The sequence below is a fragment of the Hyla sarda genome, chromosome 6 (assembly GCF_029499605.1).
Source record: "Hyla sarda isolate aHylSar1 chromosome 6, aHylSar1.hap1, whole genome shotgun sequence".
NCBI lineage: Eukaryota > Metazoa > Chordata > Amphibia > Anura > Hylidae > Hyla > Hyla sarda.
Genome location: NC_079194.1, coordinates 246,288,590 through 246,308,140, shown reverse-complemented (window position 1 = coordinate 246,308,140; position 19,551 = coordinate 246,288,590). Strand labels below are relative to the sequence as shown.

The window sequence follows — 19,551 nt, the reverse complement described above, 5'->3', positions numbered from 1 at the left end:
GCTACGCACGCCGCTCCTATTGGATGACGTGATGACGTCGATGTAGAGCGCCGACGATGCAGGGGATCCTGAAGAGGACGCGCCAGATCGTCACCGGGGCACACGGGGCACCGTAAACGGCTATCTGGTGGCAGCTGAAGCAGTCAGCGCTGCCGGATAGCCGTTTATGCGATAGCTCCGACATACAAAAGCATTATATGTTGATGCTGCCTTCAACATGCGATGGCCATCGCATATTGAAATTATCGTATGTTGGGGCCATCGTAGGTCGAGGGGTCACTGTATTGGCTTTCCTTTTAACGCAGAATTACAGTAAGGATTGAAGTAGACACAGAATAAGGTGAGGTGGGTAATATATATTGGTATAAGGATCAGACACTTACTATCTCTATGAAAACTGCTATTGCTTTCATTAGTGGTTGTCATCTGTACTCTTCTAGGAGCCCAAATATCTTAAAAATATTTCAAGGCAATGCCTGCATTTTATTGGGACACACATTTTAAGGTGCATATCTATTGAACAGGTTGTAATTAACTATTTAAGAACCTATTTTATATAAGGAATTGCTTTAAACTGAATGACCCTAAGTTTGTTAACTTGTCTTGGTACTTCAGTACCCGCTCCAGTTTAGCCTAAGTTAGTTAAGTCCTTCTTATATACAGGTGCCCAAAATTCGACACAATATTTCTTGTGAGGTCTTAGTAGTGTGAGTTGGACAGAGATAAAACTATTGTAACACCGAGCGCTCCGGGTCCCGCTGTCCCTCCGGATCGCTGTGTCCGTGCCGGTGGGGAAGCGATCCGCGTGGCGGATTATGTCCGCTCTCGGATCGCGCCCCATTCTACTCACCCTCCTCCGGTGTCAGTCTCGTCCCAGCGCGCGCGGCCCCGCTCCCTAGGGTGCGCGCGCACCGGCTTTCTAAGATTTAAAGGGCCAGTGCACCGTTAATTGGTGTCTGGCCCAATCAGTGTAATCACCACCAAGCGGTACATAAACCCACTTTCCCTTCCTGTCCACGCCGGATCTTGTTGCCTTGTGCCCTGAGAAAGCGTTTAGTGTGTTCCCTTGCCTGTGTATCCAGATCTTCTGCCGTTGCCCCTGACTACGAACCTTGCCGCCTGCCCTGACCTTCTGCTACGTTTGACCTAGCCTCTGTCTAGTCCTTGGCGGGATCTGGTGAATACCAGTAACTACTTAGAACCGATCCCCCAATACGACACACGCCATCGCCTCTCTGGTCCAGAGGATCCACCTCCAGTGTCTTCACTAGTGTTGCTCGCGAATATTCGCAATTCGAATATTATTCGCGAATATCGCATATTCGCGAATTCGCGAATTTCGCGAATATAGCGCTATATATTCGTAATTACGAATATTCGTTTTTTTTTTTCTCTTCACAGTACACATCACCGTGATCACCCCTCTCTGCTTCCAGCTTGTGTGGTGTAAAGAAGGCTGTAATACTACTGTGTGAGACTGGCGTGCGAAAATTCGCATATGTGAAAATTAGCATATGCTAATTTTCGCATATGCGAATTTTGTATTTGCTAATATTTACATACGCTAATTTTCGCATACGCGAATATTCGCATATGCGAAATAAAACGAGAATATAACGAATATGCGAATATTCGCGAATATATGACGAATATTCGTCCATATATTCGCGAATATTCGCGAATTCGAATATGGCCTATGCCGCTCAACACTAGTCTTCACCAGCTGCCAGTCCGGATCCTGACAACTATGTTCTTGTCCGGAGCATCTATGCCTCTGTTTCTCATGTTTTTATTTGCCTTGGCACTGGTTAATAAAATTAAGTTACTGTTTACCAATGTTTTATCCAGTGTTTTACTATTCACTAAATAATTGTAAATAATTGCAGCACTTGTTTTCTCGGCCCAAGTACATTACCTTACTCTTATCCAGATGATACTTACTGTAATTTGCTAATGATTGCTAAAGGTACCCTAATAGGGTGTGTGAAAATGGGTTTTCTAAAACAGACCACCCCTTTAAATCCCTTTATATCTTATTATTTTTCAGTAAAATGAATGAGTCATGTAGACATAAATGCTTTTCACTCTGAAGTTTATTACTCTCTATAATAACAATTAAAAAAATTACAAAATGTGGCAACATTCACTAAATATTCATCTGCATTAACATGCCAGTGAAAAATTGTTTGCACAGTATCAGCAAGAGTCCGGGGCTTTGGGACACTATGCCTGAAATGAGTGTACCATACTGTTGATACAGTTGTGTTCGTGTTGTGCCCAGTGATTCTCCCTCTAATGACTAAACGCTATTCTAAAGTCAAGTCTGAGACTAAAATTACTATTTATAATTAGCTGACATGGACTACAACATAAATACTTAGCGAAGTCCACAATTATACATTTAGACAGTTGAGTATGTGACTTTGTATTAGCTTTTCTGTTGGCTTATAGTACATTCTTCCTTATTACACAGATGGCTGGCAGAATGCTCCAACACAACCACAGCTGATCGCGTCGATGTAGGTATAGCTCTTGTATGTGCCATCTTTGCACAACAGTTGGACAGTCTTTTTCTGTGCTTCCACCTCTGAGCAGCATGTACATTTATGATTCATTGCTTGTAGTCCCATGGAATACCTGGAAAGAATGACACACTAACATCAGAATCATACGGCTATTTAAATTGGTGTATAGCTCTACTAAAAGCAATTCCATCGTAGAGGCACTTTTACATTGATGCAGTAGATAGATACTTGCAGGAGTTCCAGACAGAAAGGAAGCCACAATACTTGGCATGTGCCACATTTTCAGAGGCTCTTGTGTGATTGACAAGAAAGATGCACATGACAAGTAATTTGGTTCCCTTTCTGAGGCTCCTGTAAGGATTGGCAGCAGAAAAGATGTCAACTCTACAATTTTTTCACTTGAACAGTATAAAAGATTACAGCAAAAAACAGCAGCATTAGTAAAATTATAAAGTCTTTTTTAACTTATCCATACAATGTTGAGCATAGGAATGTTCTCGATGAGGAAAGGTGAACAAGCCAATGTCATACACCTCTGTATGTTGCTAAGCCTCTGTAAGAGTAAAGGATCCAACATGTTGAAATGCCAGTGTTTATCTGAAGTGTCTACAAACCATTGGATATATTAAATATAAAACCTTTATGAAATGTCACATTGTGGCTTGTGTGATGTGTCCTTGATAGATATTGCCCTCAAACAGCAACGTATAAGCCAGGGCCTTTTTGAGAAACCTTAGGGTTAATCTGGTCAGATGAGAAGTTTGTCAAATAGGGTCCATACCCCTTCTATAAGTGTTAGTAGTTGTTTCAAAATCTACTGTACTCCTACAGGCCCACCCATGTGTATGCATGTGCTTTCAGTGGGGAGTGGGGAATAAGAGATGATCCTTTTTTTCCTCATCATCATTGGGACAGTTGGGATGCTCAAATACACATAGGTTAGTTTGTAGGTCCTGCCACAATCAGTAGGCTTATTGATGTTTCTTTCATTTATATCAACAGTATTGATGAGCAAATTGTTTGAGTGGATTGAATTTGTCCAAAATTTACAGAAAAAAGAGTCAGAATTAGAATTTTAAATCAGTCAAAATTTGCCAGAATCTGAACTTGTTAGTATTTTCTTTGTGTTTCACTAAGTTGGCCAAGTATTCACTGTAGCCCTGCCTTCCAAGCCTTAGGTGGTGCGGTGTGCACTTTAATATACTTACTGGCTTCTCGCTTTTGTCTATAGCCTTGCCAAACTGGAGTCTTCCTCTTTGGGCTCTCATCATTTAGTGATCGCTTAGTAAGCACTAGAGACTGTAGAGTTCGCCTCTGCAGCACTTTAGTGACCTTTAAAGACTAAATGAAAACGTGGTCCAGGCCTGAACACAGGTAAGTATGTTTACTGTACCCAGCAAAGAAGTGGGTACTCCTGACATTTTGACAGGTGTCTCCATTTCTCTACATTAAGCAGAGATGCTATGCAACTGTGTTGAGTGTTTTTAGTAGGAGATAAGTGACAAAGCTATTCAGCACCACTTAACTCCTTACAGTGAGCTGGAGGTAAACAGCATATGTCTTCTTTTCAGTATGCAGTTTCCGTGGTGCCCTAGCTTAGTGTGCCGTTAAAGCTACATACAAGAGCCTTCTTTTGTTATTTTCACAATATTCCCTGGTCTTATATAGTTAAGAGCTCTATGGTAAGTAGCAATGCCAGGCCTTGCTACTTAACTGATGAAAGCCTATGGACCAGACACTGGTGAAACCTTACCCAGTGTGTGTAGGGCCAACACTAAATTTGTTGTCAAAGAATTTGACAGCCAATTCTACTGTAGTAAAACCTCTAGGGATCTTTGCTTATCATTGATCAATGGATATCTTCTAATAGCATTGACAATCTAGTCTTTCGCTTTGTCCATTGTCTATTTTGGTACCAGTCCTTGGTACCAGCAAGAGTGGCAGCATTTCCAGAAGCCTTTGTATAGATCCATTATGCAATCTGCTCCACAAAACAATACAATTATCTCATCATCAGTCATTTCGCACTAAGCAATTCCAGACGTGTCAATAAAAATACACATTTCAGGCTGCTTGGTTACATGTCCTCAGCTACAAAAGTTTTAAAGATTCTTTACAAAATAGGAAAAATATTTTTGCCATCTTTCATTTTCCACTCTAGATTTGTATTCTTTTAAGATAGTCAGTGACTTACACAGAAGATCCCATGCATGGCCCTCCGCAGTATGTAAGTTCCACAAGCAGTTCGCAGTCTTCATCCTTCAAGACTGTCTCATTCTTTTGAGCTTTGCAATTGTCTACTACAGTGGTTACGTTTACTACTTTAACTGCACAGATAAAAAAAAAGGTAAAATATTGAAAATATAAAATATGTAGTTGCATTTGAAATTAAAAGTTAATTACAGATATAATTCAGAACTCAAATTAGTTTCTTGCATTGGATGGATCCTACAATTTCAATTCTTTACCTAAAACTCCTTAAAGGGGTACTCCGGCGCTAAGACATCTTATCCCCGATCCAAAGTATCGGGGATAAGATGCCTGATCGCGGGGGTCCCGCCGCTGGGGACCCCCGTGATCTTCCACACCGCAACCCGTTAGCACCAGCCCCCGGAGCGTGCTCGCCCCGGGTCTGATTACTAGCGATCACAGGGACGTGACTCCCCCTCCGTAGGCTTGCATTGAGGGGGCGTAGTGTGACGTCACACGGGGCGGGAGCTGTGATGTCACTATGCTCCGTCCCTGTGATCGCTAGTAATCAGACCCGGAGCGGCGTGGAAGATCCCGGGGGTCCCCAGAGGTGGGACCCCCGTGGTCAGCCATCTTATCCCCTATCCTTTGGATAGGGGATAAGATGTCTTAGTGCCGGAGAACCCCTTTAATATAATAGTTTAAATGCAAATGAATACATTTGTAAAAAGCAACAGAATAAATCCAGAAAACCTCTATATACAGATGACGTGTGAGGAGTTGTATGGATTGGCTAAATAATCACATTTTCCACTAAGGAGATTAAGGGAACTAAATAGTTGATGAGTTGTCAGAAATTATTCAACCAGAACTGTTTAATTTGGCAAATGTGTTAAAGGGGTACTCCAGGGAAATGTGATATATATATATATATATATATATATATAGAGAGAGAGAGAGAGAGAGAGAGAGAGAGAGAGAGAGAGAGAGAGAGAGAGAGAGAGAGAGAGAGAGAGAAAAGTCCAATGGCGCAGCACTCCAATAAAAAAGGTACAAATTTATTCACATATATCTCATAACAGCAACGTTTCTGCTCCTATGGAGCCATTTTCAAGCCTAGGCTTGAAAATGGCTCCATAGGAGCAGAAACGTTGCTGTTATGAGATATATGTGAATAAATTTGCACCTTTTTTATTGGAGTGCAGCGCCATTGGACTTTTTTCTATAGTATTGAAGCCCTGATCAAGCTTTTTGGTCGCTGGCACCACCGTTTGTGGAATAGAGCTGTGCTGCAATCTTCTTCCATTTATATATATATATATATATATATATATATATATATATATATAAAAGCTCCAAAGCCATTACACTACCTGGATATGTTCTCTGTAAACCAACCTGCCTGATATGCATGGCTCCTGTGGCCTCTGTTGTCTTCTCGCGTAATATTCTTTGCTATCCTTTTCTTCCCTTGCCTAAATCTCCCAGCAATCAATGCAGTTCTGCTCTGTCAGCCAGCTTACTCTCCGAAAGAAGCCCCCACCCTCCTGATTTGAGCAGCAGAGAGAGCTTCAGTGTCTGATTGGCTGAAGCTGCACACACCTCACAGTTCTCAGCACTAAATGAAGCATGACTCATCAGTGCAGGGCAGAAACCATGTGGTCTCTCAGGAGGGTGGCGGCGGCTTTCAGAGAGGGATTTGGACAGAGTGGATACCTGGATGATGTCATTTCCTTACTTAATGCATGTAAGTGGCAACCAAAGAGGGCAAACTGCTCTACATAGCTAATTAATTATAATTAGACAATTAAATAGGTTGATGAGAAGGAAAGGACTGACTATAGGTTTAGTTCCCCGCAGTACCCTTTTAAGTTAAACCCAGTAAGTTTATTGAATTTATTAAGATTTATTATCACATTTGCCTTCTTTGATACACAACATGTCACTGTCTAAAAAAGGTATTTTTCAAATCAACTGGCAACAGAAAGATATAAAAATTAGCAAAATAATTTAATTAACAAAATCTTAAGCTTTCCAGTACTTGTCAGCGGCTATATACACTGGAGGAAGTTGTGTAGTCTTTCCAACCAGTCATGCTGCAGCTCTGTCCGTGTCAGGAACTGTCCAGACCAGGATAAGTTTGCTATTGGGATGTGCACCTGCTCTGGACAGTTCTTGACAAGGACAGAGGTGGCAGCAGAGAGCAATGTGTATGACTAAAAAAAAACTACACAACTTCCTCCATGGCATACAGCAGCTATTAAGTACTGGAAGGCTTAAGGTTTTTTTTAATCACATCATATTCACCCCACTTTAAAAAACTTAGGTAAATGGTGTAAATGATTTATAAATATATTTCCATTTTGAAGTAAAAACACATAACAAAGCTACAAAGTTGACACAAACTTTCTGCCTGTCTATCATGGCTCTCTCACTTAGCAGTCACTCTACATAGAAATTCAAGAACTTCTCAGTAATGTTTGTGAAATGTAATGTTATGTACTGCCAGTAATGGAAGTCAAATTATTAAGATTGTAGTTTTTTTTATTTATTTCCATTTGTATAATTATAAAAATAACAATAATGATGATAATAACAACAACATAACTATTATTATTAGTAGTATTAGTAGTAGTAGTACTTTTTATTATTATTATTTTTTATATAGGGGAATATTGTATTCTTACCTTGCTTGGGAGTACATGTTTGACAACATCCATCAGCTTCAAATGTAACAGTACCCTGTAAAAGATAGTCTATGCATTAAAGTGGAGTATAGTATAATGTTACACCAGATATATTACATAACAGTAAACTTTTCATTAAAGGAAATTGAATAAAAAAAAGGGAAAAAAATGTTCTGCTTTTTTCTCCAGCAACAGTGCCACAGACTGTTCCTGGTACTGACTTCAATGAAGTTGAGCCAAAATACCACACACAGGCCCAGGTGTAGCACTGTTGCTACAGAGCTACAGACAGTGGGACAGATTGACTATTGCAAATGAGCTAGAATTCTCACACAATTTTCACAGAAAAAAGCTGGAATGCATGCCCTGCACCCCATTTACCATATGTTTTTAAGACAAAGATATGTGATTTTGCTCCTAGACAAGGAAATGGCTTGTTGTGTACAGGCATGGTTTGGTTTAAATTTTGGGCTAGATTAAAGGGGTTATCCACCATAAGGTGATTTTAGTACGTGCCTGTGTAATGGACATGCTTAGGAAGGATCTGTGCTTGTCTTGGGGCTAAATGGCTATGTTGAGAGATTACCATAACACTGTGGCTAGCTTTTTGTGAACTGGTATTTCCTGTTGGGGTTTTCTTCTTTTGCCTACAAATCCCATAATTCCATTTTCCTCTCTCCTACACATCAGCCACCCCACCCATTGAAACATAAATGAGCTGCATCCATTCAAATCAGTGTGGTTTTCAATCAGGGTGCCTACAGCTGTTGCAGATTGATCTCTCTCCCACCAAGCAATTCCTCCACCCGTTGAAGCAGACAGGCTCCCTGTCATCAGCTGACTACTGAGGTCAGGTCTCGGCCGCATTGCAAGCTGGGAAAAATCTGAGACAACAGTCATTTTGTATGCTGGTAAAAATAAATATTGGAGTGAAAATCACAGAAGAATTGTGAGAAAACTGTCACACACAGGTACAGACACTATATTCTGAACTAAACTAACTTTACAGCCCCTGTAAAAAAAAAAATCCTGGATTACCCCTTTAAGCCAACTAGTAGGAGGTATACATTTAGACACCAGTATCTAAAGATGCCCCAATTTTAACAAACAAACTGAGCCACTGTTAAAGTTTACATTACGTATTGAACCATTTCGTACATTTGCTTCAGTGTTTTCTTTGTTTTGGTTTTACAGTTTTTTTGGTCTCTTACTTGCTAATGCCTCAAAATTTCAGGACAGACCTTTAGTCAGTAAGTTATACATTTACTTTTTCCTCAGCAGTTTCTGTCCAGAGTTGTCAATGTTTGCAACAGTCTTACCATCTTCACAAAGTGAAGATCTTCACCTCTGACACCATTTCTACACTCAGCTAAAAGAATGCTAGTTTCTTAAGATTGTAACCCCTTGAATAAGTTTGTATGTAAGTGAATGGATAAGTATGCATTAAAAAAAACATACCGGTTCACAAGTAGTTAGATCCAGTGTCTGGCAGACTTTCTGAACTTTGGTCAATACAGGCACTCCATTTTCCTCATTGCATTCGTAGTAGACACAGGTGTTGTTCGGCACATGATAAATAGTTCCAACCTATAAAATGCAAAACGCAAAACTGTAACACAACATTTTGATTTTTAGTAGATTTCTTTTAGCTGTCCAAGATAAATGATAGTTATACAGTATGTCCATTGTGGCACCTAAGGTAAATCCATTTCTGACACTTCAGTACATTAATATACTACAGTATAGTACATTTACTGTGAATTAGATTGTTTAGTAGTTGCTACAATTAGCAATTTTATTATGACTTTGTATTCAGTAGGCTGCTATCTATACTGTGGTTTACTTACTGGAATGGTAATGGTGCTCTCAGGTGGAGTGCTAGTTGAGCTTCCTGATGTGTTGCTGCTTGAACCACCAGTTGATCCACTTGATGAGCCACTAGTTGATCCACTTGATGAGCCACCAGTTGATCCACTTGATGAGCCATTAGTTGATCCATTTGATGAGCCACTTGATGAATTACTTGGTGATCCACTTGATGAGCCACTTGTTGATCCACTTGATGAGCCACTTGATGAATTACTTGGTGATCCACTTGATATGTTACTTGGACTGGATGCTGAGCCACTTGATGAATTACTTGGTGATCCATTTTCAGAGCCACTTGCTGAACTACTTGGACTGGATGTTGAGGTACTTTGTGAATTAACTTCAAATCCACTTGTAGAACCATTTGGACTGGGTGTTGAGTCACTTGTTAACTCACTTGGTGATCCACCTGATGAACCACTTGTTGAGCCACCAGATGAGCCACTTGTTGAGCCACCAGATGAACCACTTGGTGATCCACCCGATGAACCACTTGTTGAGCCACCGGATGAACCACTTGTTGAGCCACCTGATGATCCACTTGTTGAGCCACCCGTTGAACTGTCTGTGGAGCCACTTGTTGATCCTTGACTGCTACTGCTTATGGTCATAGTGCACTGTAGTGGAACACATTCTCCACAGCATTCTCCATCTCTTGCCTTATACATGTATCCCTAAATTGAAATATGAATTACTGTATAGCTTCTAAATACTGCAAACTGTATTCAATAAGATATATTGTTCACATCTTCTTATGTAATGCATAGGCTAATATGAAAACAATTATGTGCAGTTTTAGTTAGTTTATAGGAAATTCAGATAGATAGGGGGGACAGAATAATAAAAGCAGTGATGTGGCAGCTGGGGGAGGTTCAGTACAGAAGAAACACAAACAAAATCTACAGTTCAATCATATGTGCCTCCACTTCAGCCCACCCAAAAATAGCTCCCGTTTGACGTGGAAAAAAAGTATGAAATACCAGAAAAATCTAGAATCTGACAAATAAAAGATAGGAAACATTGTCAATGCAGATTTATCAAGCTTTCAAAACACAATGGCCCAGATTTATCAAACTGTGTGAGAGAAAAAGTGGAGGGATTTTTCCACAGAAACCAGTGAAAGCTGAGCTATGATTGGTTGCTGTGGAAAAATCCCTTCACTTTTTCTCTCACACAGTTTGATATATCTGGGCCAATGTCCACAATGGCCCTGATTTGCTAAGAGTGGAGTGGAGTTTTCTTTTTTGGGTATTTTTCCATGGTATTTACTAAGGTTTCCCTACATTTTGCACTTTTCCCTACATGCTCTGATCTGTATAGTTTTCCTGAGTTCAAATCCACAAATTTTTTTGTGGAAACCTTAGTAAATATGTTGGGAATTTTTGCAAAATGTGGGGACATGCCCCCTTTTTGGTGACTACACCCCTTTCCCCTGCAGCCACCCCCCTTTTCCAGGTTTTCTCAGTAAAATGGACAGTTGGTCAGGTTTAAAAATTTTTTGCTCAAAGTCTGGCGCAGACACAATTTGTGGCACAATGCAGTGAATTTAGGCGCACAAACTGACAAAACATGTTAGGTTTACAATAGCAAATCAAGGCCAATGGCTTTACATTTATTGGACAACTTTCATTGATCTAAGATTTAACCCTTTATTAATTATTATAAAAACTCAGACTGTGGCCTCTGTGTAGGAGGACCTACTGTCAAAAACGGTTACTCTGAGGGCCGTTATATATATATATATATATATATATATATATATATATATATATATATTATTGTTTTTTAATCAATTTTGTTTTGCAGTGAGACTGTGAGACTGGCTCTTGAGACATTGTTTAACACCATTGAGAAAGGCAATATACTTACACTCTGACAAGTTGTCTGACATACGATTGGCTCACAATTAACAGCATAAAACTGGGAATTGCTGTCCATGTTGTAAGAACATCTGCATCTCTGGCAGGAACCTTTCGGTTGTGGAATAACTGAGCCACGCTAAGGAGAGAAATCATTATAATATTATTAGGCTGCTGCATGGTATTCTTTCATTTAATCATTATATTGTGTGTATGGGACCAGTCTGGCAAAGCAGTATATAAATATATATCTTCTAATACTGTGATATACAACTAATTTACTTATAAAGAGCTTATGTTTTGTGAGTGATGTATCAGTATATATAGGACATTGGTTCCTATCGTTGGTGCCCTAGACATGGCCCGGATTACAGGCCCGCATGACACAGGGCCATTCATCATTCTGTGAAGTAGTTGGCTCAGTCTATTAGGGGGTGGAAGCACCTTGCCAATCAGCTGCAGTTTACTAGATAAGTAGCCCCTTGCTTTTGGTCTAATTTTGCACTGGACTGCCCTCTCCATTTTTTACTTTCTGCCTTGCCCCTGGTTAACTCTTTGTCTGCTGATTTTGTGCTGTTCTGCCAGTCTATTTGTGTATTTCTAACCTGGCCTTGTACCCTTAGTCCAGTGTAGGCCCTGTTTCCCAGTTAGGGTCTACTCTTTAGGGCAGAGCATCCCAGTAGGAAGACACAGTGGTTTGGGGCAAGCTCAGATCTGCACTTCTCTGTACCTGGCATAACACATATGCTCCTTATACTTCAACCTTAGCATAATGCCATTCCGTCCACTATTTAAAAGAACATATTGCCAAATGAAGATAATTCAGTTCGTGTTATTTGTAAACATAGCGAAAAAACCTATAGGTAGGTTGGTAGGTAGGTAGGTAGATGTAATGACTGGATCTGTTTGCACCCGTAGGGTTAATTCTGCATAGCTCTGTTGTTTATGTTGGTTACTGGGACAATGCCCTGAGTAGTGTTGAGCGGAATAGCCCATATTCGAATTTGCGATATTTTGCCAATATATGGACGAATATATTAGCATATGCGAAAATTAGCATATAAAAAAATTTGCATAAGCGAAGATTTGCATATGCTAATTTCCGCATATGCAAAAATTCGCACACCAGTCTCACACAGTAGTATTAGAGCCTTCTTTACACCACACAAGCTGGAAGCAGAGAGGGGTGATCACTGTGATGTGTACTGTGAAAAAAATATATATATTCGTAATTACGAATATACAGTGCTATATTCGCGAATATTCACAAATTCACGAATATGCGATATTCGCGAATAAAATTTGCATTGCGAATATTCGCGAGCAACACTAGCCCTGAGCTGCTTTGGTGTGGATGGAGTATTTTTTCCAGTCTTTCTGTACTTGTAATCAGGATTCTCATTTCACTTACACTCTCATATATAAGGAAGTCACTTTCTCTTGTGCTTTGCTTGTGAAAGTTACCTGTTGACTAAAACTAGCACTCCTTATAACTCTATTGTCCATTTTGGTACTCTGATCTTTTGGCTTGGTTCTTGACTCCTTTTCTGGAATTTGCATTGTTACTTCGCTATCTCTTGGCTAGACTGACTACGTTTTGATTGTGTGTTTGTCTTAGTGTATCTTTGTTAGTTTGTGTGCCTCCTGCTGTTCCCGACTCCTACTGTTTTTGTAGTTTATTATTTTGACTCTGTCTGTCCCTGCAAGTGGTAGGAAGGGAACCTCCTCGTGGTTGTGGACCCGTTGTTTAGGAGAGGTACGCAAGTAGGCAGGGACAGAGGGTGTGGGAAAGATTAGGGCTCAACTCAATCCCTGCCCAACATGAAATTGATACTTGCAGGAGTTCCATACAGAAAGGAAGGCCCAATACTTGAAATGATAGATAACATATAGATAGATAGATAGATATAGATTTCAAGCACAGAAATATTACCTGATACACATCATTTCCTACCACGCAAACAGATTCAGGGACTAAAAGAAAAAACATACGTGTATTACTTACAAGATGCATTAGCAAATTTGTATAGCTAAATTTACTTTGTTGCAACTATTCACAATAATTGAGTTTGTAAGTGTTTGTATAAGTATTTTTTTAGTTTAATGAATGAATGCATTAATTACATATTTTAATCATTTTAGTTTCTTGTTACTCAAAGTTTTGCATGACATAAAAGCCATTGATAAATAAATTGTCCTTACCGCAAGTGATGTTTGGACAGCAGGCACCTGGTGGGGTAAAGGTAGCCACTTTAAAACCTGGCTCACATTTGGGCATTTGGCACTCACATATTCCACATGCTGTTGAAAAGAAAGGATAGCTTTAATTGATGTGCTGTAGGTTTTTCCATTACTTTACTCTTTATAATTATTATATAGCAGTGTCTTATATTTCCTGACTTGAATGAATTAAACCTACGTGTGGTGCTGGAAATATTTAAAGTTGTTGATGGGATTGAAGTAGACACAATTGTTGACAGAGTAGTTCCAGTTGTTGTCGTTTCAGTGGAAACCAGGGTTGTAAGGTTTACAGTTATTGGTGATGATGGTGTTGGAGATGTTCCTGTTGTTGAAGACAATGTAAACGGAGTGGATCCAGAAGTTGTTGTGGTTGCTGGGGTTGTTGAAGTGGTTTCTGAGATAGGTGTAGTCGTTGTGGTATTGGAAGATGTTGTTGGGCTATAAGGTGTTGAACAAGGTCCAGCATATCTTTCTGTGACACATGCAGCATTGCAGAGGGCGTAATATTCACATCCATCAGCATCCTCAGTTCTATAGATAATTTGACCTGGAGTTTAAGGTATAATATTTAGAACAATTAATAATACGATAATTTGGTCATGATCTCTGTAGGTTACATTATAAGAAAAATATCTTATGTAGAAAACACATTGCAATTTATTGCCACATTTTCTGAATAGGCATGGCTTCACATTAAGGGATGTGGCTTCATCAGAAGGGGCGTAGTCACCCAGCTAGTGGAATTTATGGCAGTTTACCTTTGCTTGCAAAGGTAAACTGCAGATGAAATCTCTACCAGCAAGCTGGCAGAGATTTCTGGTAGAAAGCACAGGCAGCCTCCGATGCACAGGTATTTATGTAGAAACGTGATATTTATAATATATACTGTCCTATGAAATAAATATTTGAAATGGGAAATAATAAGCAAAAAAATGGGAGACTTGTTCTAGGGTCTAAAGACATTATGTATTTTATTTTCTTATTCAAAGAATAAGTGGGGGGTGAGCGTAGGATGCTTTCAATTAAAATGATCAGAAAATTTCAGCAATTTTCATTTTAGATGCATTCAGGCAATGAAAGCAATTGTTTAAAGATTACATAACATAAAGCTATTGTTTGCTTGCATTTTCTAAACTATTAACCTCTTAAGGATGCAGCCCATTTTGCACAAAAAAACCTTCACCAATGCCACCACAGGGGAACAATTCCACCTAAAAAACTTTCATGAACCGTCACTTGAGCTCTGTGGTACACTTAATCCAATGCCTATACGGTAAACAATATGTGGGACATACCACACAGGAGCTGCATTTCAGACTCAACAAGCACAGAAATATAATCAAGAAGGGCTTAAGATTGCACAGTGTGTCTAGACACTGTTACAAAAACCCTCTCAACATACCATAACCATTTGCTTGATTGATCACATCCCAAACCCTGTCTTTGTTGTTCCATATCCCAAACCCTGCCACTAAGGTTTAAAACACTCAAAAAATGAGAAATGTTTTGGATTTATCATTTGGGTACATTGCCGCTGACTGTGCTAAACAAGGCTGACTGTGCTAAACAAGGCCACATAAACTGATCATTTACTCCCTAGGCTCAACCTAAATAGTAGATTACATTATCCACAGCACTCGGAGGTGTATGTTGCTGGTAACACAGTTCCTTTATTGCTCCATATCAGAATAATACAGCAGGATTGCTATGAAACAATAAAGAAATAGTTGCCTCCCAGTGCGCTGCGTTCTTTGGAAGTAAGTGTCCTGCATTTCTGTCTTTGTGCTCTCACGTGGCAACGGAGGATTTTGCTACAGTGTTTGGTGTCTGTCTCTGCATTACCTCCTGGAGAGATTGCTGTCAGCATGGCGCAGATCATGTCTCTGTGTTTCTAGATATAATTGTATTATCATAACTTTTGCTACAACTTACAGAATCTACACCCAAGTTATGGTGGATTTTACACACCAAGTTGTACTACTATTACCCATCCCCTATTGCCATCTATTGATCCACGTAAGCAACTTAAATACAGTAAAAATGCTGAGTTAAGTCCTCTGTTGGTTTTCTCCTGTGTAATCACAACTGTCTGTCTATTTATTGCCAATTGACCTACTTTCTTTCATCACCCCAACCACCAATTAACCAAGACGTGTCAATCTCTCTACCCCGCTAAGAATTGAACTCAGGACTGTCCCATGCAGTCTCCCATACACCACCTTACCTAATTCTTGCCTACTGATCTTCATTACTGCCCTTGAGCACTTCCTCATACACTTTGCTGGGCTAATGCTTTTCAGTTGTCGAAATTTTGCATATCTATGTAACCACCACCTACATCTTTGCACTGAGCACCTCCTTGAACTGTCATCACGATCTGCAGCACTACTAGTACTACACTACACTAATCTCTACACTGACATTGCAGGTATCCACACCTCCCTCGACACACCATAATGACGATGTGCCCTACACAGAAGCTTATCCCTGAGCTTCCACATAGGTCCATATAATCCTATTTGAAAAACTTTGCAACCCCTTTCGATATCCCATATCCATTCTATCTTCCAAGTAAAAGTATGGTTCAACAATCCTGCATACAAACTAATGTAAAAGGACACCAGAGCTAGATTGTGAAGTCATCCCGCTCCAACTAAAAGTCTGCTGCAGCAATCGCTACTGCAAGGCTATTAACCCTTTAGATCCCACAACCAAAGGTGATGAATAATTACAGGACCTTACTGGTTTGTTGCTAAGGGTGACAGCCTCCGTGCTGTCTGATCTTCTTTATGCTGCTCTAGCATTTAGCCTTTTGGAGGCTTGAGCAACAGAGCACAGATAACATTGATCAGTGCTGTGAAATAACACAGCATTGAATAGTGTTAAGAATCGAAAGATTCCATATAATAGTCCCCTATATGGACTACAAAATTGTAAAAAAATTACATAATAATAAGTAATAAATGTATATAACCCCTCCCCCTAATACAAGTTTGAATAACCCATTCTCAAAAGTAAACATAAGCGCTATTGTTGCATTAAATGTCCGAGCTATTTAAATATAACTTTAAAATTAACCACGCAATGGTGTAAATGTAAAAAATGGTGTAAAAGTCCAAAAGTGCTCATATTTTGGTCACTTCATATAGCAGAAAAAGTTAATAAAAAGTGAGCAAAAAGTCCCATGAAAACAAAAATGGTACCGCTGAAAACTACAGATCACAGGCCAAAAATGAGCCCTCATAAAGCTCAGAAGAGGACAATTTTAAGCATACTCATTTTCTTACATAGTTTAAAAAAAATTCAACTAGTAAAATAAAACAAAACCTATATAAATTGGGTATAATTGTAATCGTATGAACCTATAGAATAAAGATATGGTGCAAAGAAAGAAAAATTGTCCGCACTCACCATGCCAATCAGATGTGTTCACTTTATTGAGAACTTGCAGGTTCCATAAAAAGCCAATATCAAAAGACACCCGAGTGTAGGGAGGGGGAGCTGCTCCGGGCAAGGAGTCTAGGAGCGGCTGTCAGGAACAACACCGCTGTTTCACGTTATCCACGCATCTTCCGGTTCCTCGGTTCCTTGAGGAACCGGAAGATGCGTGGATAACGTGAAACAGTGCTGTTGTTCCTGACAGCCGCTCCTAGACTCCTTGCCCGGAGCAGCTCCCCCTCCCTACACTCGGGTGTCTTTTGATATTGGCTTTTTATGGAACCTGCAAGTTCTCAATAAAGCGAACACGTCTGATTGGCATGGTGAGTGCGGACAATTTTTCTTTCTTTGCACCATATATACAAGAGACTGTCTTTCCTGCATGTCCAGCACCGCCTATCAAGCCGCACACCCGAGACTGCAACATTGTGTCAGCCGTATAGTGGTTCTCTAGCAGTGCCCACCCTATTTTTCTCTCCAGATATATATAGAATAAAGATGTTTAATTACTGCAGAACAGGGGTCTCAAACTCCTGGCCCGCGGGCCATTTGCAGCCCATGGAACGAAAGTTTGTGGCCCGCACCAGGTAATTTGTATTGCCCGATGCCTGGGACATGCAGTTCCGGGAGACGGGCCGGTAACTTCTTCAGGCATTTAGCCCTGCTTCGGGCAAGCAGCGCTAAATGCCAGAAGGCTTTACTTACCCCGCCCTCCTCCCCCGCATCTCCGGTTGGCCGGCCAGCCCGAGTCTGATGAGGGACATCGCGCATGTGACGTCCCTCCGCAGACCCGCACAGGAAGACGTCAGTGGCGCCACTCGTCAGGCCGCCGCTGGAGAGGAGAAGCGCAGCGCAGGACAGGTAAGTGTGTCTATGTGTGTGTGCATGTTTGAGTGTCTGTCGGGGGGAGGGGGAAACGGCAATGCTACTTAATGTGGGGAACCTGCTACTACCTAATGTGGGGAACCTGCTACTACCTAATCCTAATGTGAGGAACCTGCTTCTACCAAATGTGGGGAAGCTGCTGCTACCTAATGTGGGGAACCTGCTGCCTACCTAATATGGAGAACTTGCTTCCTACCCAATGTGGGGAACCTGTTTCTACCTAATGTGTGGAACCTGCTACTACCTAATGTGGTGAACCTGCTTCTACCTAATGTGGGGAACCTGCTGCTACCCAATGTGGGGAACCTGCTACTACCTAATGTGGGAAACCTGCTACTACCTAATGTGGGGAACCTGCTTCTACCTAATATGGGGAACTTGCTGCCTACCCAATGTGGGGAACCTGCTACTACCTAACGTGGGGAACCTGCTACTACCTAATGCGGAGAACCTGCTACTACCTAATGTGGAGAACCTGCTACTACCTAATGTGGGGAACCTGCTACTAACTCATGTGAGGAACCTGCTACTACCTAATGTGGGGAACCTGCTACTACCTAATGTGGGGAACCTGCTACTACCTCATGTGAGGAACCTGCTACTACTTAATGTGGGGAACCTGCTGCCTAACTAATATGGAGAACTTGCTGCCTACCTAATGTGGGGAACCTGCTTCTACCTAATGTGGAGAACCTGATTCTACCTAATGTGGGGAACCTGCTTCTACCTAATGTGGGGAACTTGCTACTACCTAATGTGGGGAACCTGCTTCTACCTAATGTGGGGAACCTGTTTCTACCTAATGTGGGGAACCTGCTACTACCTAATGTGGGGAACCTGCTTCTACCTAATGTGGGGAACTTGCTACTACCCAATGTGGGGAACCTGCTACTACCTAATGTGGGGAACCTGTTACTATCTAATGTGGGGAACCTACTTCTACCTAATTTGGGGAACCTGCTACTACCCAATGTGGGGAACCTGCTACTACCTAATGTGGAGAACCTGCTTCTACCTAATGTAGGGAACCTGCCACTACCTAATGTGGGGAACCTGCTACTACCTAATGTGGGGAACCTGCTGCCTACCTAATATGGAGAACTTGCTGCCTACCTAATGTGGGGAACCTGCTTCTACCTAATGTGGGGAACCTGATTCTACCTAATGTGTGGAACCTGCTACTACCTAATGTGAGGAACCTGCTTCTACCTAATGTGGGGAACCTGCTTCTACCTAATGTGGGGAACTTGCTACTACATAATGTGGGGAACCTGCTTCTACCTAATGTGGGGAACCTGTTTCTACCTAATGTGGGGAACCTGCTACTACTCAATGTGGGGAACCTGCTTCTACCTAATGTGGGGAACTTGCTACTACCCAATGTGGGGAACCTGCTACTACCTAATGTGGGGAACCTGCTACTACCTAATGTGGGGAACCTACTTCTACCTAATTTGGGGAACCTGCTACTACCCAATGTGGGGAACCTGCTACTACCTAATGTGGGGAACCTGCTACTACCTAATGTGGGGCACCTGCTACTACCTAATGTGGGGAACCTGCCGCCTACCTAATATGGAGAACTTGCTGCCTACCTAATATGGAGAACTTGCTGCCCACCTAATGTGGGGAACCTGCTGTCTACCTAATGTGAGGAAACCCCAGAAGTAGCACCCCCATCATCCGTCAGCCCATGCTATTACCACACGGGGTAGGGGGAATGGGGGGTGTTGCTGGTGGGTGATGGAGGTGCTACTGCTGGTGGGGGGTGTTGCTGGTGGATGATGAGGGGCACATGATGGGGGGCATTATATGTAAGGGGCGCATGTAGCCCAGCCTCACCCAGCTGCTACCTCC

At 41.2% G+C, this 19,551-nt stretch overlaps 1 protein-coding gene across 1 annotated transcript in view; it reads right to left on the bottom strand.

The window, feature by feature from the left end:
• Positions 1-2,081: 2,081 nt before the first annotated feature.
• LOC130277494 (uncharacterized) overlaps positions 2,082-19,551 on the bottom strand; it is a 103,658-nt gene continuing 86,188 nt past the window's right edge. Inside the window, exons 32-40 of the mRNA XM_056528169.1 lie at positions 13,550-13,918; positions 13,333-13,431; positions 13,064-13,104; positions 11,141-11,269; positions 9,250-9,945; positions 8,861-8,989; positions 7,403-7,457; positions 4,720-4,852; positions 2,082-2,637 (exon numbers count right to left, since the gene is read on the bottom strand). Of these exons, the coding sequence (XP_056384144.1) occupies positions 2,466-2,637; positions 4,720-4,852; positions 7,403-7,457; positions 8,861-8,989; positions 9,250-9,945; positions 11,141-11,269; positions 13,064-13,104; positions 13,333-13,431; positions 13,550-13,918 (1,823 nt within the window). The 3' untranslated portion in view covers positions 2,082-2,465. The remainder of the gene's footprint in view (positions 2,638-4,719; positions 4,853-7,402; positions 7,458-8,860; positions 8,990-9,249; positions 9,946-11,140; positions 11,270-13,063; positions 13,105-13,332; positions 13,432-13,549; positions 13,919-19,551) is intronic.